General features: G+C 46.8%; 1 protein-coding gene across 1 annotated transcript in view; it reads left to right on the forward strand.

The window, feature by feature from the left end:
* Window positions 1-25,770, forward strand: part of LOC133136157 (ras/Rap GTPase-activating protein SynGAP-like) — an 87,568-nt gene that overhangs the window by 23,567 nt on the left and 38,231 nt on the right. Inside the window, exons 3-7 of the mRNA XM_061253408.1 lie at window positions 16,861-16,955; window positions 20,517-20,638; window positions 20,927-21,080; window positions 21,447-21,545; window positions 25,124-25,363. Of these exons, the coding sequence (XP_061109392.1) occupies window positions 16,861-16,955; window positions 20,517-20,638; window positions 20,927-21,080; window positions 21,447-21,545; window positions 25,124-25,363 (710 nt within the window). The remainder of the gene's footprint in view (window positions 1-16,860; window positions 16,956-20,516; window positions 20,639-20,926; window positions 21,081-21,446; window positions 21,546-25,123; window positions 25,364-25,770) is intronic.

Here is a 25,770-nt window from a genome sequence, read left to right on the forward strand (position 1 = left end):
ACGACTCTGGATGTGAGAAACATTTTCTGACCAATCACATCGACTCGGCGGAGGTGGGCTTAAGGCGAAGCCGGAGATCCAAACCGGCGACTCACGTAAAGTGTGAGACGGGGGGGGGAGTGATTAAGCCGTGACGTCCGTCACACGTGTCACACATCCTCGGAAAAAAAAACCCCTCCGGGAGTCTGACTAACTGTTGCACTGCTGGCGGGAATCTCGGAAGTCGCGTCGTCCTTCCCATCGGGAACGTCTGCGGTCCGTTAGCGGTTTTTTTTGAGACTTCCCGATGAAAAAACCAGACGGTCTGTCGGAGAAATTCCGAATTTGTTTTTCATTTCGAAATTGTTTAAGATAAATTATGACATTTGGATGTTTGTTTCTATATGAAAAAAGGATGCTTTTCATCCAAGTTGTACGGTCTAAAAAACTGCTAGCGGTTAGCAACCCATCAGGAACCATACCATCGCCCCAGCGAGTTTCAGTCCGACTAAGCGACAATGCACTGGTCTGTATGTAACACGACTATACCATTTCAGTCAGTCTGACTGTGCCGTCGTCTGCGCAATAGCACCCCCAGTGGTGGATTGGTGCACCTGATTTCACTGGTGCCCCAAGCAGCCAATACCACTTTGTTTTTGAAGCTCACTTCCTGGTCTTGTTAAGAGACACTGTTCACTAGCACCAATGCGGTTGCTTCCAGAATAGGTCTTTTAGGCACCCGTTTCAATCTAAATCGACGGTACCAATCCATACAAAATACAAAGTCAGTAATTATTTCCCACAAGAACATGTAGTCGCTATATGTACAATTTGTTTGTCAAATGTCTGCCTATGCGGCATTTGGTTAATATTTTTATATTTTGTGTACCACTTGGAGTGTGTTTGTGGCACTGTGTTGTCACGGTGAGGCTGGGAGCCATCTCGCATGCTTCGTACACTAATGCATCCCAACTGTCAATCACACTGTGCCCGGACTTCATGACCATATAAGCCCCGCCCACTAGCTTTGATGCATGTTACACAACATCCCTGTCCGTTCAAGCAAATAAGCAAATCTCAATAAAGGAAATAATACATTCAAGAATTATTTTTTTTTAAAAGATCATATGTGGTGCAAAGCGTGCTTAAATGCTGTTCGTTAATGGGGTTCGTTAATGGGGTTAGAGGAATATCACAATGCATCCAGCTTTTTACACAACCGATGATGCTGCTGAAAATGTGGGTGTTTTTTTTTTTTTTTGTAACGTGCGATCTAAGCCGCGTTATACGATGATCTTAAACAAATGCTGAGGTATCTCTCTGTACCAAACCCTCTCCTCCCTCTCTGTAAACCAGTCAGTTGCTTGGAATGGCAGGAGTGGTGACACTTAATTGCAGGACCCGTGTTTAGACTGCAGCAGAATCCGGCCCTAGATTCTCATTTATAATGGACCCTTAAACGTGTGCGGAGTTGCCATCTCGTTCACTGAATCTGTGCGCACAACTGTTGTGTAACTGTACTCTGCTGCCCACTCACTCACTCCTCTCTGTCTCTACATTTTACTGGCTTGCAGCTGTCTGTGTGTGTGTGTGTGTGTGTGTGTGTGCCTTTGTGTGTGTGTCTGTGTGTGTGTGCCTGTGTTTGTATGCCTGTGTGTGTGTGTGTGCCTGTGTATGTGTGTGTGTATGCCTGTGTGTGTGCGTGTCAGTGTGTGTGTGTGTGTGTGTGTGTGTGTATGCCTGTGTGTGTGCCTGTGTATGTGTGTGTATGCCTGTGTTTGTATGCCTGTGTGTGTGCATGTGTGTGTCTGTGTCCGTGCCTATGTGTGTGCCTGTGTATACCTGTGTGTGCCGGTGTATGTCTATGTGCCTGTGTGTGTGTTTATGAGACAGTGTGTGTATGTGAGAATATGTGTGAGAGAGAATGTTTGTGTGAGAGAGAGAGAGGGAGGGTGAGAGAGCAAGAGAGAGAGCAAGAGAGAGAGAGAGAGAGAGAGAGAGAGAGAGAGAGAGAGAGAGAGAGAGAGAGGGGGGGGGGGGGAGCTAGAGAGAGAGAGACAGGGAGAAGCCAACGGAGGTGACCGAGAGCGAGAATGAAAGTTCACCAGGCGCCTCATACTTACGATCATCCACATCCCCACACTTTCTCCTCTCCCTCCCTCCCTTACGAAAACTGAGCGACAGCGGCGAGGAGGGGGAGGAACGGCGAAGAGCGCCGAGACAGCGTTCACTCAGCCCGGCACACCTGCACGACGGCGCCGAGCAGCCTTCGCTGCTGCCAGCCCGAGCATTTCTCACGATAAGCGCGATAGCGGATTATTGAGTATGAAGTCATAATATTGAAAAACAACATCTAAAAAGACCACAACGGTTGCGGGACACGCGCGCTCACTGCCACTTTTTTTTTAGGGGGGAGGGGGAGTTGAATTCACCTGCAATTATCTTTTTTAATCGCATTTGAGGTGCGCGTTCTGTTTTGCGCGCAGTCGGTTGATTCTCGCCTCCTGGAAAGAGGATGGATCCGGGAGCAGCGATTTGCGCGCTAAGGGCGATTCCTCCCCTAACGGACTGCGTTTCTGGAACCTAAACCGAACATAACCGAACCGAACAACGAGCATCTGCAACCCACTCTCTCCTTGTCGCAAGCTCATGAGATCGCTACTAATTCTGGACGAAGGATGCTTTCGATTTTTTTCTGCCACGAAAGACTAACTACCTAGCTCTCCCTCCTCTAAGTGCATATCCGTGGAAGAGATGCACTCACTGACACACACGCGCACACACAGCTGGCACACAGCCATACACTGAAGAACACGCGTATTATCGCGAATAACCTGCCCTTTCCATCTGAGGAATGTATACATATTGCTTACACACGTTTTTTTCAACTAGGTTTGTTGCAACTTAATACGATTGAAGTGTGAATTTCACTACACCGCAATGGTTTTTAATGTGTGTTTATGGATAGAATTAGCGTACTACATTAGCTCGGTGCGCAATCATACATTTTAATAACTTCTCGATTTACGCATTTTTGTTTTTCATCTCTGTTTGGGTTTGCAATTGTATTAGTCTATAATTATTGTTTACTTCAATATTAACCGAACCTCGCTTGCTTATACTTTTTAGGCATAAACCAATAATATTAATCAAAACAATACATCCAAAACATGAGAGAATTTAGCCTCGGAAGAGATTCTGTAGGTTACCGAGGAAACGGCAGTGGGATTACGGTTCAGTTTTGGGATTGTGAAAGGGTCGAGGGCAGGGGCGCCGGTGAAAAGGATCAAGGAGAGGCCGAGGATACGGAGCTCTCAGCTGGACTGCCTGCCACGGAACAGCCGCTCCTGGTACCGGAGAGCGTGGCTTTGGGGCGGTGGAGAAAAGAACCAAATATTCGCGAGGAATTATAACATTAACAGGACTTTTAAGAAACATATAATCTGTAAGATTTTGTTTATTATTATTGTTATAAATACAAGTAAATAGTTTAAATGTATAGGCATATGATGTTGTAGACATCCCTTGCAAACATATTCAATATATTTAGGCTATTACCTTTAGGGGTCGATGGAGATTAGGCGAACGACTAAAATGTTTTTTGTTTTTATATTTTAACACCACATTATTTGACACGAAATTATATATATCTACGTATTTGCAAATGCGATTTGAAAATTCAAAATAAGTAATGCTGAAAACTGAAGTAGGCTACGATGACCGTAAAGTAGCCTACTTGCCGTGCAAATCATTTATGGATCTGTGTAGCCTACCTACTTAGTGCCACAAGTAACAATTAAGTGACTAGCCTTACTGAAAGGGCACGCAATTTCAATATTCACTTAATCAAAGAGTGTGTTGGAATTGCAGCTGGTTTTTATAACTGAAATGCCTGCAAAACTTATGAGAAATCTTTTATTTTTTCTGCGTGATTCATGCAGCATCCTAAAAAATGCTTTATTAATCTAAACGTTTGGCACACCGTTTATTTGTTCGCGCTATATCACTGCTGCAGAAACGTGGCTGTTTTGTTGTAGATGGTTTTTGGCGATTTATATTTTTAAGTGTCGTGCCTCGTGGAAAAAAAAACGATGCACATTTTTTAAGGAAAAATGTTGGTTTTCATGGTTGATTCTACAGGAGCAGCTAACCTAAAGCAAGCTTTTGAAACAGACTCGCACATCAGTGTTTTGACATACGTGACAAAATACTACAAACAGCGTACGCTTGGGTGAGGTGACAAAACCGTGAACGCAGCCTCCACGTCTTACGCTAAACAGTTTTCCTGACACATGAAATGCGCACGTGCACAGTAGGCTATATCCGGAGCATATAGGCATATATATTTCTATATATATTGATGTTGTCCAAGTCAACTTTTTGGCTACGGGAAAATGCAAAAGAGTTACACGACTAATGAGTTACTCGTCTGTTCCTTTGTCATATTAATATTCACTGACAGCATGACGCAGACTGGTTCGCACGTGCACAGCCGCGAGTCAAAGCGGACAAACATGCAGAGTGACAAGCGACACGCGCTCGGTTTAATGCACTGAAGCGAACGCCACCCTAAGCCTCCATCGCCACACACACACACATTCATCCCAACTTCATTATATATGATCTGGCGTGAGAGGAAAGCAGGAAATCCAACAAAGAATATATCGAAAAAGCAACACCAAGAACGAAAATGTTCTGAGAGGAAGGCTTTGGACGTACCATCGAGGGGGGCCGAGGCCCCTTCACGCCAAACCCAGCGTCGAGTAGAAACGGATCTATACGAGGATAACATTAGGGATTTGCCTGGAAACGAACTGCATCACCTGCCATCTCTAGGTAGGGGCTGCAAAGCTTCCATTCTGTCTGATTCTTGTGTTCACACACAGCTCTCTCACCTGGGTTACTGCATACTACCTCTTCTACCCCAAAAAAGTTCATTGCAGTAATCATTATGGTTGATGTTTCATTGTTGTATGCAGAAGTAACAAAAAACATTCTGTCTTTGAAAACTGAGGGAATGATGAAGTATTCATTTTAGGTATAATTTTTAAAATGTAAAAAAGTAAAATGTTTAAAAAGTAAAATTGAAAACTCATAGCTGGCTCGTATGCCGATGATGTATAATGCACTTGCTCTGTGTGTATCCTGGTCCTTGCATTGTATTCTGTAATATCAATAATAATTACATATATTATCGATGAGCAGGTTTTGGTTTCCCGGTCCACAAAAACCACAGCCCCACTCAAACGCGCCTGTCTGTAACACTGAAGATACTTAAATGTATATTTGCCCCTGTGGAGTGAGGTTTGCAGCCTGTGTAGACAGTAGGGCCTACTCATTGTGCTGGGCGCAGGACGCCCACGGTGGAGTCTGCCCTGGAGTCTCGCTCAGTTCTTAATTATTCACGGCCCGCTTCAGAAAAACTCTAGCCCTTGTTCTAGAACTCTCCGTCACCAGCGGTGATTGTGACATCAGCTCCGTCACCAGCGGTGATTGTGACATCAGCTCCGTCACCAGCGGTGATTGTGACATCAGCATTAGGAATGTCCGTGATCTTGTACTCGGGGGGGTCCCGCTCCTTGCTTCAGTTGCCACGCTGTGGATGTGTCACTGCAACTGGTTGGTGGGGTGTGTCGTGTGTGTGTCTTGTGTGTGTGTGTGTGTGTGTGTGGCGATTGCCGCGGTCCTTAGGTGTGCAGAAACTGAGGAGTCCTGAGTCGCCCTGTCGGAAAATGACTTTCGACTTTCGGAGACGCACACGCATTCAGAAGGCCTGCAGCTTTGTGCCCGCCCACTCTCTTCCTCTTGCTCTCTCTCTCTCTCTCTCGTTCTCTCTCTGTCTCTGAGGGAGTTAGCTGGGAGCTGATCCCACCCACACACACTTCAGCTTCACTTAGGATTTGCATTCAGAATAGATCTACACATACTCGCGCACACACACACACATACATGCACATATATATGCGCACACACAAACACGTACTAACATACACATGGATGCACATATGTTCACACATTTGTACATACACATAAAAATACATTCAAACACACACTTGCATACCTATTGCACATATGCGCAGACACACAAAAATGCAAACACACATGTATGCACATATGTACACGCAGATGCATTTCATTTACATACAGTACAAACACACACAAGCATGCACATTGCACATATGCGCACACACACTCATGCATACATGTGGATGACCATACGTACATGTACACACATTTTGCAAATGCGTGCAAACACAAACATGTGCTTGCGTGTACTTTCTCTGACATACTCTCCCACAGGTACACCATTACAACATGCATTCTGTTGGACAGGGCAGGAATGGGCGGTTTCTAGAATAAATGTACACTATGGAATACGGCTATGCTGTTCCCACTCCTTGCCAAACCACATCCACACACTTCCTTATACATATATATTACGGTGTGTTTGAGGTACATTGTGTGCATACACTCTGTGAGTGGATCAATGTGTGTGTGCATGGAGTGTGTTGGAGGTACAGTATGTGCATATGCTCAGTGGCTTGGTCTGTGTGTGCATGTGTGTGTGTGCGCATGTGTGTTGGAGGTACAGTTTGTGAATACGCTCTGTGAGTTGGTCCGTGTGTGCGTTCTTGTGTGTGTGTGTATGTGTTGGAGGTACAGTATGTGCACTCACCGAATGGGTCCATGTGTGTGCATGCGTAATGTATCTGTGTATGTGCACATGTGTCTGTCCTTATAGTGTGTTTGAGGGACAGTATGTGCATATGCTTGGAGGCTTGGTCCGTGTTTGTGTGTGTGTGTGCGTGCGTGTGTGCGTGCGTGTGTGTTGGAGGTACAGTATGTGCGTACGCTCGGTGACTTGGTCCGTGTATCTCTCGCTGTGAGCTCTATCTCTGTGTCCATATCCTCTGTGGTTCAAATGGAAGGCACTTGGAATTGTTGCCATGGAAACCAAACAAAGAAACAGAATTTAGAATCGAGGAAAGAGAAAGCAAAACATCATTAAATTGACCAGATGCATCCGAGATGTATGCTTTGGGTTTACGGCAAAATGACATGATGCAGATTATGCTAAAATTAAAAACAAAAATCCCTTTTTTATTTATTTTTTTGGAACAATGGTGAATAGGTTTAAGATTTCGCCATGATCGACGTCCACGCCGTGCAACGCGCCCATGGTACACTGAGGTAAAGAAATCATGAATCTTTCTCTCTCTGAAGCAGCACTGCTTTCTGCCCTGCCTGTGAGGAGTGCAGAGACGTACAGTATGTGCAGAAGTCTTAGGCACCTGTATAACATTCTGTACAGATAACATTCTTCCAAAAATAATTCACTGACCGCATGCTCATTGCGAGCCACGACGTCGGCGGTTCGAATCCGACCGTCTTACATTTGTCGCATGTCTTTCCCTCTCTCTCGCTCCCATTCTTCCTGTCTCTCTATACTATACTGTCCAATAAAAAGCTGAAAAAGGCCTAAAAAATATATTTTAAATAAAAAAAGTAGTCAATTGCTTGCAGTAATAAGTTACTTTTGAAAATTAGATACAAAAATGTCTCGTGTGTTCTTCTACACTAACACACACCAAAAAAAATAAACATATATATATAATAAAGTCCAGGGTGCCCAAGTCTTCTGCACAGTGCTGTACGTGCGGTGTGGAAACGACGCTGTGCCCCTGCAGCGAGGGACCACGGCCTCCGCTCTGCGCTCAGTACAGTGCCCCCTTACATCATCTCCCCGTGTGGGCTGCTAATTACGGCTTTGGCCTGGAAGGCAGGTCTGCTGCGGCACTCATGGCAGCCGCGGGGCTGTGACGGCGGGCCGGCTGGAGAGAGAGGCCTTGGGGAGGGCCGGAAAGAGCCTCATTCGCACAGGGAAAAAAAAGCGCCTTTCATTTCTTTCATTTCTTTCATGCGATTGTTTCCGAGGACGGTCTCCCTCTCGCGCTCTGTGCAGGTTTCCCGGTTTCCTTTCAGGCAGCAGCCGGGTTTTAGGCCCTGGCGGCGCGCGGCGTTCGATCGGTGGCTGAGATTAAAACCCACACGAGCCGCAGCGCACCCGAACCCAGCAGGGGCTGTGCCCTCCAGGACTGCGGGCGAGATGGCTGGCTCAGGGTGGGTGTGTGTGCCTGTGTGTGTGAGTGTGTGTGTGTGTGTCCGCATCTGTGTGTGTGTGTGTGCCTGTGTGTGTGTGTGTGCGTGCCTGTGTGTGTGTGTGCGTGCCTGTGTATGTGCCTGTGTGTGTGTGTGTATGTGTGTGCGTGCCTGTGTGTGTGTGCGTGCCTGTGTATGTGTGTGCGCCTGTGTGTGTGTGCCTGCGTGCATGTCTGTGTGTTGGTGAGTGATGTGTGTGTGTGTGCCTGCACGCATGTGTGCTTGAGTGTGTGTGTTTGCCCATGTGCATGTGTATATGTGTTGGCGAGTGACATGTATGTGTGCACGCACATGTTTGTTGGCAAGTGAAGCGTGTGTGTGCACGCGGGCATGGTTCTGGTCCAGAACGTTCTTCATGGATTTGGAAAGTCAATGAACAGATTTTACACAGCGCATGGCGTGAGGTTGGTGGCCGGTTTAAACCGGATTGCAGGGGGCTGCCAGACTGGCTGTGGCACTCTGAGGGGGCGGGGGGAATAGGGTCACTGCAGTGGTTCGGCTGTTCTGGTTTGACCCAGTATTCCTTGGGATAACGCAGCATTAGTCTCCATTTGGAGCCTTGAAACCTGGTCAGGCTCACAGTACCATAAGGCTATAGGCAGCCTGGTCAGGGTCATAGTACCATAAGGCTATAGGCAGCCTGGTCAGGCTCATAGTACCATAAGGCTATAGGCAGGCTGGTCAGGCCCATAGTACCATAAGGCTATGAGACATACAATTGAGGCTATATCAGCATTGACAGCCCTACTGACTGCTGGTGGGTTAGAATTCTTGCCAATCGGTGGCATTACCCGATCAGTGTTTTGTGCAGATTGTGCAGTACTGTGTGTGGCCTATATGGTGAGAAATAGTCACTAGCTGTCCTGTAATACTGTGTGTTGCCTGTGGGATGCAGAATAGTCACTGGCTCCCCTGCAATACTGTGTGTGACCTGTAGGGTGTAGAATAGTCATTGGCTCTCTTGTAGTACCGTATGTGACCTGTAGGGTATAGAATAGTCACTAGCTTTCCTGTAGTACTGTGTGTGGCCTGTAGGGTGTAGAATAGTCAATAGCTGTCCTGTAGTACTGTGTGTGGCTTGTAGAGTGTAGAATAGTCACTGGCTCTCCTGTAGTACTGTGTGTGGCTTGTAGAGTGTAGAATAGTCACTGGCTCTCCTGTAGTACTGTGTGTGGCTTGTAGAGTGTAGAATAGTCACTGGCTCTCCTGTAGTACTGTGTGTGACTTTTAGGGAGTAGAATAGTGACTGGCTCTCCTGTAGTATGGTGTGATGGTGTAGAGTAGAACATTGGCTTGTGGGTGAGGGTGTCAGAGGTGTACACACCTTACAGCTATAGTGCTTGGTGTGTGCGATGGCATAACGGTGACAGGAGAGTAGGGTGCATTTTGCACTGGGAAAGGAGAACTGCTTCAAAGATGGGCTTATTTTTGCCTGGCTCTATTCTGCAATGTGGGACTTTCTGCTTCTTTGAAGAGCTCAAGATATTTACTTAATGGCCCTTGATGAATTTCTCCCTAGTTTTTCATGTGTGTATGGATTTGCCTTATTGCTGATTGGTTAAGGGATAGCCACACCTGGGGGGGAAGAAATGTTGTCAATTTAATTATGACATCTGTACTTTCCTTTACTTTAGAGGCCTACCAAGGCCCTTTGTGTGGTGGGAATGAAATGAAACAAAATGGCTGCTACGGGGACTCATGATCACAAAGTAAACTGAGGATTCAAAGGATTGAAAAAGCAGACATTTTGTTCATGCAGAGTTGAAAGAATGAACAGATAGAGCTTTGAGTCTCCTGAGTGTTTGCCTGTACAAGCTGCTGAACGCCACAACGAAATCAGACGGAAAATGTCTTTTTTTTGCTGCCTGTTTGCTACATTTCGTCCTTCCCAGCAGGACGGAAAATGTTTTCATAATGTTGCAGCCATGTAACGCCAATGTTATAACATTTACAAAACATTCCAGTTACATTGTGAGAGCATTGTGTTAGCTGGGTCGTAAGCTATATTTATTTGAACTGAATCGCAGTGCTCTTCAGCAGTCTGAGATCCACTTGCCTCCATTTTAGTGGGTGTAAGCAGCAGCAGCAGATAGCAGTGTACTTCGGCAGTGAGGTCACACTGTGCACGGCTGTCCTGTCTGCAGCCATAGTAACAGCACTCTACAACCAGGCGTTTAGTTAACCGCCATTTGAAACATGCTTATCTAAATCTGGCATCCCAAATAATGATCTTTTATTTCATTCCCTCAAATGTGAAATATCCCATCGCAGTTATAGGTCTGCTCTAACGCACAGTCTTCCGCTAATTTGCAAGGTCTTCCGCAAAACGTCCGCACTACTTAGGCACAACCGTAGGAGATGCTAATGCACCACGAATTGGGGGGAAGCCATCTCTCTCTGTGGGAGGTTGTGTACAATTGTGCAAAACCTTGAGCAGTGGTAACCAACCCTTGATCCTGGTGACTGACCGTCCTGTAGGTTTTCATTATAACCGTAATCTGGTACGCCTGATTCTACTCACTGGCAGCTGAGTAGGATCTCTGGCTGTTGAATGAGGTGTGCTTTGTTTGGAGTGAAAATCCATGGAATGGTAGATCTCCTAGAACAGGGTTGGGCAGCCCTGCTCTAGCAGTTGATTTAGGTGCGCTGTGTTAGGATTGGAGGGAAAACCTCCAATCCTAGACAGTAGATCTCCAGGATCTACCTCCATCAAGATATATAAGAACTGGAGACAACTTCCGCTTACCGGTTCCTTGGACTCATATGGGAGTTGCTCAGTGTGGCATGAAGCCAGTTCATGGAGGCTGCTATATTTGTCTACTGGGCTTTTGTTGGCACTGGAGCATGCGCACTGGTTACATAAATGTGAAGGGATGTGAATATGAATATGAACAAAAAAAGCTCTTTTATGTTCTGTGTGGCTCGGGAAAAAAATCAGACCCTCCCTGGAGAGTAATTAGTTCAGTGTGAACTACTTTTAGAATTTAAAGGTATGGTCCAAAATCATATCATTTTGCCAGGGTTATTTCATAGTTTCATTGACTTCAATGGGCGTAATATGGAGTCGGCTTCCACTGGAGTTTGCAAGCTTTGGGGTGGGGGTCCCCTGGTTGCCAATGACCTAGAGGACCCCCGGCACTCAGGACCTTACTTTGGGCCGTAGGTGGGTGCCGCTGCATCGGGGGGCTGGTGTATTCACCAAACACACCGCCCTGGCTAAAGGTCCAGGGGCTCAGTGGCAGGCTCAAGAGCTCAAAATGGCTGCACCTCCTTCCCGCAGTTTCAGAAAAAAAACAAAAACTGGTGAGCATCCTGGAACCCTGTGATTGTATCCAAGAACCTTCTCTAAAGCGAGGGTACCTTTGTCTGGGAGCTTGCACACTTCAAACCTATGATAGATGGTTTCATAAAGAATTGAGAAGGGTTCCTCTATGCAGACAAGCCAAAGAGCTTGTAGGAATCTGAGTATAGGGTCCTGTACCACACGTGCCACTGCAGAAACCCATCCAATAGGACAAGATATGCTTTATTAAACCCTGTGGGGTAAATTGTCCTCTGCATTTGACCCATTGTAGTTACCTAGTAGGAGTTGCTCTCAGTTTAACGTCTAAGAGAAAATTTAAGCTATCATTACATATTTTTCTGTTTATTTCCAAAAAATACAATAATAATAATAGTAATACAAATAATATTATTTTTATTAATAACTTAAATAACATCATATATGGCTTTTTGAATATGAGTCTCGATGGTCAACTTCATCCTGATTGGATTTTCGTTGATTTATTGTTTTTTTCTCTCCTGTATTGTTGATGGACGAGACTTCAACTCAAATCCTCCAAGTTGATTAACTGGGCTGAGTGTGTTCTCAGCCCTTCCTAGATGAGTTAAACACCACAATGTTATAAAGATTACTGAACTCACTCAGCTGGAGAAGGTAGTCATTTGGCTGATTGATGTATTTTTTTTTTTTGCAATTAGGGTTAGTTTTTGTGTCAGTGAATTTATTTTTTTCATCTTCGTATACTGCATTAAAAAACATTGCTCTTAACACTGGGGAGTCAAAGTCTATTGAAAGCTTTGAATGCCGGTGAAATTTCAAAGAGCATGCTGGGGGCTGCAGTCATCTGTAGTGACTATTTTGTTATTAAATATAAAAGAAAGTATTGAAATGTAGTGTGCATTGGCATTGCTTTTTCATAATGATTGCTTTGAACAGATGTGCTAATTTGCAGTGTGTGAATAATTAGGACTCGGTGTACTTGCCCCACATCAGCGATAAACTGCATTTATTAAAGACATTTTTGCACATTTGCACAGCTGTTGCAAAGTCATTTCTTCCTGTTTAATAGGGTATGTTTTTCTTTATCATTTTAATGAGGAATGCTGGTGATTAGTTGCCCACTTGTCAAATAGTGTGTTGAAATAGTTTTATTTAAAAGGGCAGGGGGAGAAAGAGTGTGTGTATGCCTGTGTTGTGTTTGTGTGTATGCACTAATGCTACTAGCATCTCCTACCTGAAGTATATGCGCTAATCCTGCTGGCATCTCCACAATTTTACTATCGGTATATGCGCTAATCCTGCTAGCATCTCCACACTCTCACCTTCTGTATATGCACTAATCCTGCTAGCATCTCCACACTCTTGCCTTCTGTATATGCGCTAAACCTGTTAGCATCTCCACACACTCACCTTCTGGATATGTGCTAATCCTGCTAACATCTCCACACTCTTGCCCTCTGTATATGCACTAATCCTGCTAGCATCTCCACAATTTTACCATCTGTATATGCGCTAATCCTGCTAGCATCTCCACACTCTCACCTTCTGTATATGCACTAATCCTGCTAGCATCTCCACACTCTTGCCTTCTGTATATGTACTAATCCTGCTAGCATCTCCACACTCTCACCTTCTGGATATGCACTAAGCCTGCTAGCATCTCCACACTCTTGCCTTCTGTATATGTACTAATCCTGCTAGCATCTCCACACTCTCACCTTCTGGATATGTGCTAATCCTGCTAGCATCTCCACACTCTTGCCTTCTGTATATGCGCTAATGCTGGTAGCATTGCCATACTCTTATGCACGGTTGCATACTGAGATACTTCATCAATCAGCCGGCCTTCATTTTCATCTCTATACAGAAAATTAAGAGATTAAACAACTGTTGAGTACCTATCGTGCAAAGATAATTCCCTTCCCTGTTTATGTGGCTGTTTTGTAAGTGTGGACCCCAGTGTGGACCCCAGGAAGAGTAGCTGATGTTTTGCATCAGTTAATGGGGATCCTAAATCCTATAAAATATTTCTCTCTTGTAAGAATATATTACATATTGTATTCGATATTGTATGGAACATATGGTATTCTGCTACAGGACATAGTTTTAATGGACAATTATTACCTCTCATGTACTGTACATTTCATATACTTCATATATCTTTCACATTCAACAACATAGGTTAAACATATACTGTATTACCGTGTCGAATGTATCTTGAAGTATGTTATTTATAAGATATGATTGGCAGTATTTGTATTCTGAGATTTTACAAAAAAAAAATGTTTTATTAAATTAGGAAATTAATGTGTCTATCTTTAAATGTAAAAAGATTTAGGCGGCAAAAACACACACACACACACACACACACACACACACACACCTAATTGCACAGTTCCATTCAAAACAAAGCTATTACTAGGAGCACATTGAGTGCTTATTCTTTGTGCATAATCCAGTCACAGCACATTTTGGAGGACGAAGATTGCCTAGAGACAACCAACAATGCCGTCTGCTCACAGTATTATTGAGCAACATACCAAACCTAATTTTAAAGATTATTTTTGGATTTTAGTCGCTTGCTCTTTCACATCCAAGTTCCTGTGCACGGATCATCACATTCAAATATTTAGGTGGATTCTCACACCCAACACTACCAGTAGAAAATAGCACATAGAGGAGGAATTATACAACGGCAAACAAATTGAATTCATATTGCTACAAAAATGGCATGAAAAAATTAAATGAAAAAATGATGGATTGACACTTCCAAGTGTTAACATTTTTTTGGTGGAGATCCTGCTCCATCTTTTTGGCTCCCTCCGGCCCTGGCTCTAAAGCGATATCTGCGTTATTAGTCGGATTTGGGTCACACTCTGAGGTCTGAGGCCCCGCCCACCAAGCCGCCAATCAGAGAGATTACGCAGCGCACGTCCTGCTCTGGGCGACCAAGTTAGCATAGCGTAGCATAGCGTAGCGTAGCATAGCATAGCGTATCTCCCGCGATCGCTCAACATGTTTTTTCACATGCCACCTGTCTCAGGGGCTGTGGACGGGGTTGTGATCGCGACGGGGTTTTCAGTTTTCTCGGGATCCGTTTTTATCCCATCCTCTCATTAGGTGTCCCTGGAGACAGAACTACAGGACTGTCAGAAGCTGACAAGATTTGACCAATCAGAAGGCTGCTTTTAGTTATGGATGTGTTGCCTTAACTTGTGGAAGAACCTATGCACTTGTAAGTCGCTTTGACTTAAATGTAAAATGTGAATGTCAACCAGGGAGCGTATTGGGCGGCCTGTAGTGTAGTGGTTAAGGTACATGAGTGGGACCCGCAAGGTCACTGGTTTGATCCCCAGTGTAGCCACAATATGATCCGCACAGCCATTGGGCCCTGCTTAGTCTAATCAACTGTAAGTCGCTTTAGATAAAAGTGTCAGCCAAATTACGTGTAATAACGCTCAGCAAGAAATTGCCTGTGTCATTGCACAACAGTGACACCTCTGGCTGACTTTGGGACTGCAGCCGGTCTGTCCTCATTTTAGGCATTAAGGCTGTTCTCTGGACACATTAACTGGCAGCCAAGCTGTAAAAAGGCCTTTCTGAGCTTACGGGCGAGTGTGGGAGCCTGTCCCAACTGACAGGGAATGCCGTCGGGATGGGGCGTTCCGAATGAGGGAGGAAAGGGGGCAATTAAGGGTTTGATTTCCAGTGAGGAAGCAGCGGGTTGAGCTCAAATCCGTGAGTCACTGGTAAGACATGGTCATAATAAAGCACTTTATTTATAGCACATTGTGATCGGGGTAATACACAGCAATACAATTTAGAGAAAGAGTGTGTGTGTGAGTATTAGCGAGTGTGTGTGTGTGTGTGTGTGTGAATATTAGCGAGTGTGTGTGTATTAGCAAGTGTGTGTGTGTGTGTGTGTGTGTGTGTGTGAATATTTGCGAGTGTGTGTGTGTGAGAGTATTAGCGAGAGTGTGTTTTGGGAGAGGGATCCCTGTTATGACGGTATTTAAAGTGTAGTTTAAATACAGCTATTTGGCTGCTGCTTCATTAAGTGCTCGCAGTCGGCCACTCTTTGTGTCTGTGTGTGTGTGTGTGGGGGGTGAGATACAGGTCTGAAAGAAAATAGGGGTGGCGGGGGGGTTTCAAGGGGTGCAGAGAGATGGAAAGAAGGAAGATATGGACAGAGAGAGAAAAGAACAAAGTGAGAGACAGAGAGAGAGAGGGAGAAAGTGAGAGAGAGGGAGGGAGGGAGAGTGAGAGAAACAGACAGAGAGAGGGAGGGAGGGAGGGAGTGAGAGACAGAGAAATAGACAGAGAAACAGAGAGAGAGAGAGACATAGAAACAGAGACAGAGAGGGAGGGAGAGAGTGAGAGACACAGAGAGAGAGGGAGAGAGTGAGAGACAGAGAGAGGGAGGGAGGCCTTAATGAGACAGTGAGAAGGAAGAGAAGCAAGAGAGGAGGGGGTGAGTGTAGCACTGGAATTATGTAAAGGAGGTGCGTGGGAGAGAAGGACAGAGAGAGGGAGAGATGGAGAGAGAGAAAGGGAGGGAGGGAGGGAGAGAGTGTGTATTTATAGTACCTCAAATATAAAAAAGGTTACCATTGCTCAACTGAGAATTTGAGAGAAGGGAGAGGGGAGGGAGAGACGGAGGGAGAGAGAGGGGGAGAGACGGAGGGAGAGAGAGGGGTGAGATGGAGGGAGAGAGAGGGGATGAGGGAGAGGGAGAGAGGGGGGGAGAGAGAGAGGGACAGAAATATAGATGATGGGTATGAGGGAAAGAAAGGCTTTGCGTACTGTTGTCTGAGGCATCTATTCACAGAAGTGTCCATCACTGTATACCTGCATATTGCACTCTCTATCAAACACACACACACACACAGACACACACATGCACACACATACGCACACAAGCACAAGCATACCCACGCACACACACACGCATACTCACGTGCGCACACACACGCACAAGCATACCCACACACATGCACCTCGGTCTTCATCACTCAGAGGATCTGTCTGTCCTGCTCATCACACACTGCCCCCTTATGTCACTTCCTGTCGGCTTCCTGTGCACACTGGTGGTGTAGACCTGTGACTCTCCTACAGACCAGCTGACCTGAGCCTGGCTGCTGCTCCGGGTTAATTATTCTGCTCTGTCATCTGCCCTAACATTCACCCCCCCCAACCGTTATCAGAGCCAGAAAAGATCCTGCATTAACTCTCTGCTTCTTCTTCCTCTCTCCCTCCTTCTCTCTCCCTTATTTTCACTCTCCCTCTCTCTCCCTTTCTCCCTCTGCCCCTCTCTCCCCTTTCTCTCGCCCTCCCTCTCTCTCCCTTCCCTCTCTCCCTCTCCCCTTTCTCCTTCCCTCTCTCTCCCTTCATCCCCCTCTGTCTCTCCCCCCTCTCCTCTCTCTCTCTCCCTCTCTCAGAGCACGCTCGCTCTCGCAGAAAGAGCTTAGCCAACGTGAAGCAGCCGAGTATGGAGACCCCTCCCTCTAACCCCCCTCAGCCTTTCCGACAGCCTGTGAGTACCCCCCTGTCCCGGCCCCGATCCCTCCCCCCTGCCCCCACCCGGGCCCCCAGCCCTCCACTCCTCCGCCCCATCCCTCTCTCCCCCAGCCCTCCTCTCCTCCGCTCCGTCCCCCTCTCTCTGCGCCGCTCCTTCTCTCCCTCCGCCCGCCCGTCCCGCCCCCCCTTCCGCAGGCAGCCCGCCCGCACCCCTCCGCTCCCCTGCTTCCTGCCCTTCTCCGCCTCCCTCTCCCTCACCCTGCCTCCCTCGCTCCATCCCTCCTCCCTCTCCTCCTCCTCCTCCTCCTGTTCTCGCGCTCACCGGCCTTGCGACTGGAGGGTTGCGGGTTCCAGTCCCAGGTTGGGACCTTGTGCGACACCTCTGCCCTCTGTCGAGGTACGTGACCCCGCATTAACCCGCTGGCCACGTCTGACACCCCTGGATACTTTTTAAGTTTTTAAAGCTGTTCACTGTAACAGTAGCTGCTTTTGAAAACATCTTTCTGTTAAAATCCAGCCGGACCAAATTTGGAATATTTGTCAATTTTAGCTTTCCCAATTCCTCCCCAGAAAAAAGTCCTCCCCAGTATTTTGTTCCAATCACCTGTATTTGATAATTAGCACAATGCGTCAGCCAGGAAGTAGAACTACTGTGAGAAATCATGTGTGTAAGAAACACACAGCGGGTGACCCCTGACCTTTCCCCCTCTGAAGATGATGACCCGGAAGCCCATTGCAATTGTTACCTTCAGCGCAGAAAACGATTTTTTTTTTTCACATTTTCAAATTAAAACAAAATGTCTTCTCTGTCTGAAGAGTTTAAATGCAGCTATTTTTTCTGTACCCCAGGACCTGTGGTCTGCATAGTCAGTTGTGCAAACGATCAATCTTATGCTTTGCACAGCCATTGCATCAGATTTTAATAAAAATGGATCTGGGTGTGAGTAATGCGGTCAACGAGGACGCATCCAAGCCTGGTGGAAAAGAAACAGGGCCAGGCACAGACACCGTGGTGTGTTCTGTTTTCTGCTGCTCACGATTCTGTGCAGCCAGGTGCAGATACCAACCAGGCTAGCTAACGTCAGCTGCCGGTGGTAATTCACAACTGCTAGCTTGCTAGTTCGGCTGCAGCCTTCTTGGCTGTAGCTACCATGCTAGCAATCTGCTATTACGTTAACTCGAGTCACTGAAACTATACATACGCGCAAGGTGCGGAGCTAGGTTTCAAAGTGCACAATCGCATGACAGCGTTGCGTCCGATAAGGGCCGCGATACATCAGGCTGACCCCGGAAGTATAAGCAAGATTAACGGCTACACCGGCTCACTCTCTGTGAGCGCTAGCAGCATGCTCGTGTGCAGGCTCACTCTCTGCGTGGCGGCAAATTAATGAGGCAATCGCAGACGTACTCATCCAGCAGACCCGCCACGAGCGCCCGTCTCACTTCAGTCCTTCCGGCACCTTCCTGAAGACTGGGGGAGGACTTTCAAGAAAATCATTATCACCTTTTGTTCAAGGCTAAAAAGCTGTTAGCGGTTTTGGGTGTGTCTGTTTGAGTGTCCATCCACTGCAGACCCCAACGGCTGAGCCTCTCCCAAATGCTATCAAAGCGTCAAATAACAATGAGACAGACCAACCCCGTAGAGACCTGGGTTCAAATAGTACTTGTTTGGGATTCAAATACCGTTCTGTGTTTTACTAGGCTTGTCTGATGTTTTGGAACAAATAAAATTATTCCAAAAGTGTAAACCTCCCCCAACTGCTCCTCCTTGAAGGCTCAAATGCACCAGGCAAGATCGATAGAGCACAGAAAATCCAAAACAAGTGCTATTTCAGCCCAGGTCTGAAACGGACATCTCATTTACACACGAGAGGACAGCCTCTGAAATGCTGTTGTATTTCCCTTGCGTCTGGCTGCAGTTGCTTCCATTTTCCTTGCGATTATATAAGATGGTGGCGTATGATCCTGGAATTGACAGCCCGAACCAACTGTCCGTTAAACACATTTGTGGTTAACACAATTGGGATATTGTTATTATGTATCACATTTCATTTTTCATGATGACTAATCCTTTTTTTTTTTTTTTTCTCGGGACCGACATTTTGTACATATATTTATTGTGAAAGTGGCTGTGTCCACATGTACACAGCGACAGCAGCTCATCTATAGGGGATGTGAGGACATGCATGAGGCAACATCGCCCTCTGTTGGCCAGCAGCTGGAAATGCAGTGGCTGGTCTCGATGTGTGTACACAGGGTCTTTTTATACATCGAGATATATAAGAACTGGAGACAGCTTCTGCTTACCGGTTCCATGGGTTCCTATGCGAGCTGCTGAATGACGCGAGAAGCCAATTCATGGAGGCGCCCATGTTTGACTGCGGGGCTTTTTGGCACCAATGGGGCAGTTTTTGGCAGCAGAGCATGCACACTGGGTACCACAATGGAAAGGGATGAATAGGAATTGAAAAAACTAGGAATTATCTTCAGCGTGTTTAAGAAAAAATATTGGTCCCTGAACAGTAATTAGTCCAGGGTGAAAACACTTTAGAATTGAAAAGGATTGTCCAAAATAGTATATTCACCAGGGTAAAGTCGTAGATTTAAATGGCCTTCAATGCGGAAATTTGCTTTTTGGCACCGGAGGCTTAATGAACTGCAATACCTCCAGTAACCATGGGAGTTTGTGAGCTTCTGGGGCAATGTCAATCCCTGGCCTCCTGAGTTCACAAGAGGGTGGGTTACTGTGTTAGGCTTTTCAGCTGTCTGCTCGGCAGTTAAGTTTGCGGATTGCACACCCACACTAGAGCCAGGGTGGGCTGAGTTATCTCAGATGAATCTTCCTAAGCCTGCTCCTCAAGCTGCACATCACTGATGGGCCATATCAATTCATTGACAATTTCTCTCACTTTTTACGTTTTTATATAACTAGATAACATATATGCATCTTATTAGATGCTTCTATCAAAAGCCACATACAGGATTATGACAGCAAACATTGTTTCATTATAGCTAGTCCCCTGGGTTTCAAACCCACCTATGAGCAATAGGATGACTATGTACATATTCAGAAATATATTTATGTTCATTTTTTTTTCTTTCTTTCTCCTTGATATATTCAGAATCCTTCCTCACTGCTTTCATATGTGTATATATCCATCCATCCATTATCTGAACCCGCTTATCCTGATGAGGGTCGCAGGGGGGCTGGAGCCTATCCCAGCATACATTGGGCGAAAGGCAGGAATACACCAGTCGCCAGTCCATCGCAGGGCACAATGTGTATATATGTATAGACAAATATATCAATACATAAAGCAATACTGCACACGTGTGTTCTATTTCTGTCCCCATTCGTACTGTAACATCGCCACTGTATTGAACTCTCCCCCTTCCGTGGCACCGCCCCCTCTGCCTCACCCTATCATAACTGGCTCCGCCCCTCATGTGTGCCGCTGTGTAACATTACCCCGCCCCTTTCCTTCCGCTCTGTCCCGCCCACTCCCACGTGGTCCCGCCCCCTCCACTGTGCCTCTGTGTAACATTGCCCCGCCCCCTCTCTTCTGCCCCGCCCCAGAGCTTTCTCAGTAGACGGTTGAAGGGGTCAATCAAACGGGCGAAGAGCCAGCCCAAACTGGAGCGAACCAGCAGCTTCCGCCACATGATTCTGCCACGGTTCCGCAGCGCTGATCAGGAGAGGTACCCACAATACACTGCGCACTCCCCCAGCGTGTGTGTGCGTAGCCTGTGTGTGTGTGTGTGTGTGTGTGTACGTCTGCCACATGATTCAGCCATGATTCCGTAGTGCCAATCAGGAGGTACCCAGAATGCACTGCATGTGTCTGTGTGTGCTCAAGAGCGCTCATCTTTCCCTCACTCTCATCCTTACTCACTCTCCACCGTTACCTATCTCCCTCTCTCCCTCCTTCCCTCTCGCTCCCTCCCTCCTTCCCTCTCTCCCTCCCTCCTCCCCTCTCTCTCCTGCAGGACTCGCCTGATGCAGAGCTTTAAGGAGTCTCACTCCCATGAGTCCCTGCTCTCTCCCAGCAGTGCAGCTGAGGCGCTGGACCTCACGCTGGACGAGGATGCCATCATCAAACCCGTGCACTCCAGCATCCTGGGGCAGGAGTACTGCTTCGAGGTGTGTGCGTGCGTGTGTGTGTGTGCGTGCGTAAGCACTTCCTGTGGATGGCGGGAGGCAAGTGTAAGCACTTCCTGTGGAAGTTGGGGCCCTGGGGATATCACCACATGGCCACCGTAGAGAGGACGGAATTCCCGCCCTGTTAATACCGGGTCATGTTAATCCTACTGACAGCCACTGGAGGAAAGTTTATGGCCAATAGGATTCCTATGCCCATTGGTGTTTAGTCATTTTCCAGGGTGACCTTCCAATGACAACCGGGCGCTAATGTAAGGGTAAGTTGTCCTGCAGAGGAGCGGGTTCCTCTGTAAAAGGCGGGTTCTCCTGTTGGGGGCGGGTCACTGACGTGCCCGTTTTTCACCGCAGGTGACAACAGCCTCAGGAACCAAGTGCTTCGCCTGCCGCTCGGCGGCCGAGAGGGACAAATGGATCGAGAACCTGCAGAGAGCCATCAAACCCAACAAGGTGAGGGAGGAAGAGAGGGAGGAGAAGAGAGGGAGGGCAGGGGAGATAGAGAGAACAGACATCCGTCTCTTCTACCCCCTTTACTTTTTCTGTTCTCCCTGTGAGCCTGTTTCCCTGTTTTTGTGTGTATGTGTGTGTGTGTGTGTGTGTGTGTGTGTGCGTATGTATTGCAGAATACCAAATATTTGTGCTGGGTATCAGCAGTAAATTTTGACAGTGCCCCAGAAGAATTTTCATTGAGACATTGCGACAAAACAAAACCACAAAAATCTAAGAATTGTGTTCCAAATGTTTTGGGGGAAATAATACCATGTTATAGAATGTTGCTTTCATTACATCAGTGTTACAAGGTTTCAGTTAAGAGCATTCTAAACACATATGATTCCTGGTTCTGCTTCTGGTTCAGTTTCTAGTTCTCTTTCTAGTTCTTTCTGGTTCTCTTTCTGCTTCTGTTCTTGGATCTGTTCCTGGTCATGGTCCTGCTCCTAGGTATCTTTCTAGTTCTCTTTCTGGTTCTTTCTGATTCTGTTTCTGGTTCCGCTCCCGGATCTATTCCTGATTCTATCTCCTGGTTGTTTCGGGTTCTGCTCCTGGTTCTGCTTGTGGCTCTGTAAGCCGTGCTGTGGGATTCAGCTCATATATACGGTCCCTGCCCCTCTGTATTGCTGCTAAGTGACAGAGCAGCTCCCAGCCGACACAGCTGGTGAAATAAAGGCAGCTTTCCCACAGGGGAGGAGCAGGGAGGGGGGCCTTGCTCGCTGCCACGCAGCGGTTTTATGGAGATTACCTGCTGAATGATCTCACGGCTCGCGTCTGCTCCGACGCTCCGCGGCTCCTGCCAGGGACTTTCGGGGGGTGATCTAAATTGGGATTTCGTGCGCATCGCGGGCGTCTGACAGCAGCCCGGGAAGCCTGACTCACCCCCGGCTGGGAACGCCGTGACGCTCCCAATCCCTGCTGATCCCACTGCACTCAGCAGGGAGTATTCGGCACGTCCAGAGTGTGTGTGTGTGTATCTGCGTGTGTGTGTGTGTGTTTAACACTAGAAAGGCCAGAGCCGACGCCATTGGGCGTTTGGATTTTTAAATCCAATTTACTCAAGACACCGTAAATGCAATGTGTTCCTCCTTCCACAACTTGTCCTAAATATTTGGGCTGAGAACAACACAATTTTTTTTATTTGAAAGAAATGGACTCAATAAAGAAATACAGGTAGCTTGTGCCATTTTCTTCACAAAAATCCCCTATCAGCCAATAGGAAACAGATATAAGTACCCAGGTGTGAATGTTTTGCTCTTCTCCAACAACGCGCTATTCACCAAATTAATTACAGGCTTTGATGTGAATTCCTCATTCAAGCTCAATCCAAATAAATTTTGCACATACAATATAATCACACAAAATTCATTCATTGTTATCATGTGATGAATTTGGTAAAGAATTTAGGGTGGGATGAGTCATTGTGGAGGCTATAGTTATAGAAATGATAGGTTTATAACTCCTTGGAGATAACGCCTCCGATATATATTCATTTTTCAACTGAAACATAGAATGAGTAAACTGAATTGGCTAGAAATTGATTCAGTTGTCCTTAAGCTATTTAAAAAAACAGTTTTGCAACATTTGCTTTCATTTGTATGAAATTATGTCAGCTGGGCTTCAGGTTTGGTGGTTCTAGGTTGTAAAAACTGCCCTTTCTAGTGTTAAGGGTGAGTGTGTGTGCTTATGTGTGAGTGTGTGTGCATATGTGTATGTCTGTATGTGTGTGTGTGTGTGTGTATGTGCATGTTTGTGCATGTGTTTGCATATGTATGGCTGTGTGTGAGTACGTGTGTGCATATGTATGGCTGTGTGTGAGTACGTGTGTGCATATGTGTTGCTTTAACTTGTGGAAGAACCTACCGTAAATCCTCAAATTGTGTCCGGGATTCTATTTGAAGCCAGGCCTCGGATAATAGCCGGGGCCGTGGTCGATTCGGACAAATAAAGGCCGGCCCCCAAATACAAGCCGGGGTAATATTGCCTACCAATAGGGCTATCAGTCCATGAGCACTAGAAGACGATTTAACTCACTGAAATAAAAGAGCTCTTCTTAATATTTTATATTGTTGGTTGGTTTAATACTGTTGCCAATGAAAAGTCATTGTCCTACACCATGGGTCTCCAACACGTTGCTCTCAAGCTACCAGTCGCTTGCCGCCCCCTTCTGAGTAGCTTGCCAAAGGCTGAAGCAGTATACATTTAAACACAATTGTTGCCGCAAGGCATTCCAGCCTTCGAATTTAATAAAAAGTAAATCAGGCAAAATTAAAAATTTACTCAATTCAGGCTACTTGGCTACACAATAAGGTCCATGTATTTACAGCACAGCACACGTTCAATGAATGAATGAAAGCGGCTGCCTTGGCTCGCAATAAACAGACAGGTGGAAATCCCGACACTCTTTCAACTACATAAAGCTTAACAGTGAACCATGAAATACCCCCCAGATTTCAGTGCCCATCAGTCCCAACATTTAGCAATAGAATCAAACAGTCCAAAAGTCAATTAAATCCCAAACCAAAGCGAAAATCTTTTGATAGCCTACCGGTATGCTGCTACAAACAAAATGTATGTCTCACAATAAAACGCACTTTAGGAAAAAAAGATCCTTAAGAATAAAATTCTACAACAAAAGCCTAATAAGAAATAAAGGCCTGCCTCGAATACAAGCCTGCCCCAAATAAAGGCCTGTGCTTTGTGCAGCCTAAGTAAATAAAAGACCCCGGCCACAATTCGAGGATTTAAGGTATGCACTTGTAATTCGCTTTGGATTAAAAGTGTCTGCCAAATGACTAAAATGTAAAAAAATGTAAATGTAATGGATGTGTGTGAGTGTGTGTGTGTATGTGTGTGCATATGTGTGGCTGTGTGTGTGTGTGTGTGTGCATATGTGTGGCTGTGTGTGTGTGTGTGCAAGCTCAGGCCTGCCTGTCCTTCTCAGCCCACGTGATTGCCTTCTTCCCACATCCATCCTCTCTCTCTCTCTTTCTCTGTCTCTCTTCCCATGTCCCGCCCATTGCTCCTCTCTCTGTCTACGACGCCCTACTCTGCCACCTATCCTCCTTTCTCTGTTGGGCTCACCCCATCCTCACCTGCCCCACCCCCCAACAATTGACATCACCCCCGTAACCATCGGCCACACGACCAACCACCGCCCCCCGCCCATCCACTGACCCCACCCCCATCCACTGACCCCAACCCCATCCACTGACCCCACCCCCATCCATTGGCCCCACCCCTATCCATGGGCCGTCCACTGACCCCACCCCCATCCATTGCCCCCACCCCCATCCACTGACCCCACCCCCATCCATTGGCCCCACCCCTATCCATTGGCCGTCCACTGACCCCACCCCCATCCATTGGCCCCACCCCCATCCACTGACCCCACCCCCATCCATTGGCCCCACCCCCATCCACTGACCCCCACCCCCATCCATTGGCCCCACCCCTATCCATTGGCCGTCCACTGACCCCACCCTCATCCATTGGCCCCACCCCCTATCACCCTCTGCGTCTGCCGCCGCCCCCTTCAGGACAACAGCCGGCGGGTGGACAACGTGCTGAAGCTGTGGATCATCGAGGCGCGCGAGCTGCCCGCCAAGAAGCGCTACTACTGCGAGCTGTGCCTGGACGACATGCTGTACGCCCGCACCACCAGCAAGCCCCGCACCGACACCGTCTTCTGGGGCGAGCACTTCGAGTTCAACAACCTGCCCGCCGTCCGGAGCCTGCGGCTGCACCTCTACAAGGAGACCGACAAGAAGCGCCGCAAGGTGAGGGCCCGGGGTCGCAACCTGAGCCACCATTTTAAACGCTCCGCTGGGGGTCCCGGCAGACTAGGGGGACGAGGGGGAGGGGGGTTATTCCGTGTCAGTTCAGACATTTTCAGGAAGTTGATTGAAATGCCCCTTAATTCTTCTGCGGGGATTTTACAGTGACCCACAAGTAACTGTACATCAGTTTATCTGTGTGGATTTATCATGTTATTTATTAAACAGATCCATTTCTCCCACATCCAACACATCAACAACGAGAACCAACTGTTCCCTTAGCAGCTAGTATATCCATGACTTGACAGGCACTGCTGTTTAAAAAATAATATTTTGGCTAATCAGAGTATATGAGTGAATATAGATCACTTGAGCCCTGAATCTGACTTGAGCCCTCACTCCAACCCCCC

This window comes from Conger conger, chromosome 9 (assembly GCF_963514075.1).
Source record: "Conger conger chromosome 9, fConCon1.1, whole genome shotgun sequence".
Taxonomy (NCBI): Eukaryota; Metazoa; Chordata; class Actinopteri; order Anguilliformes; family Congridae; genus Conger; species Conger conger.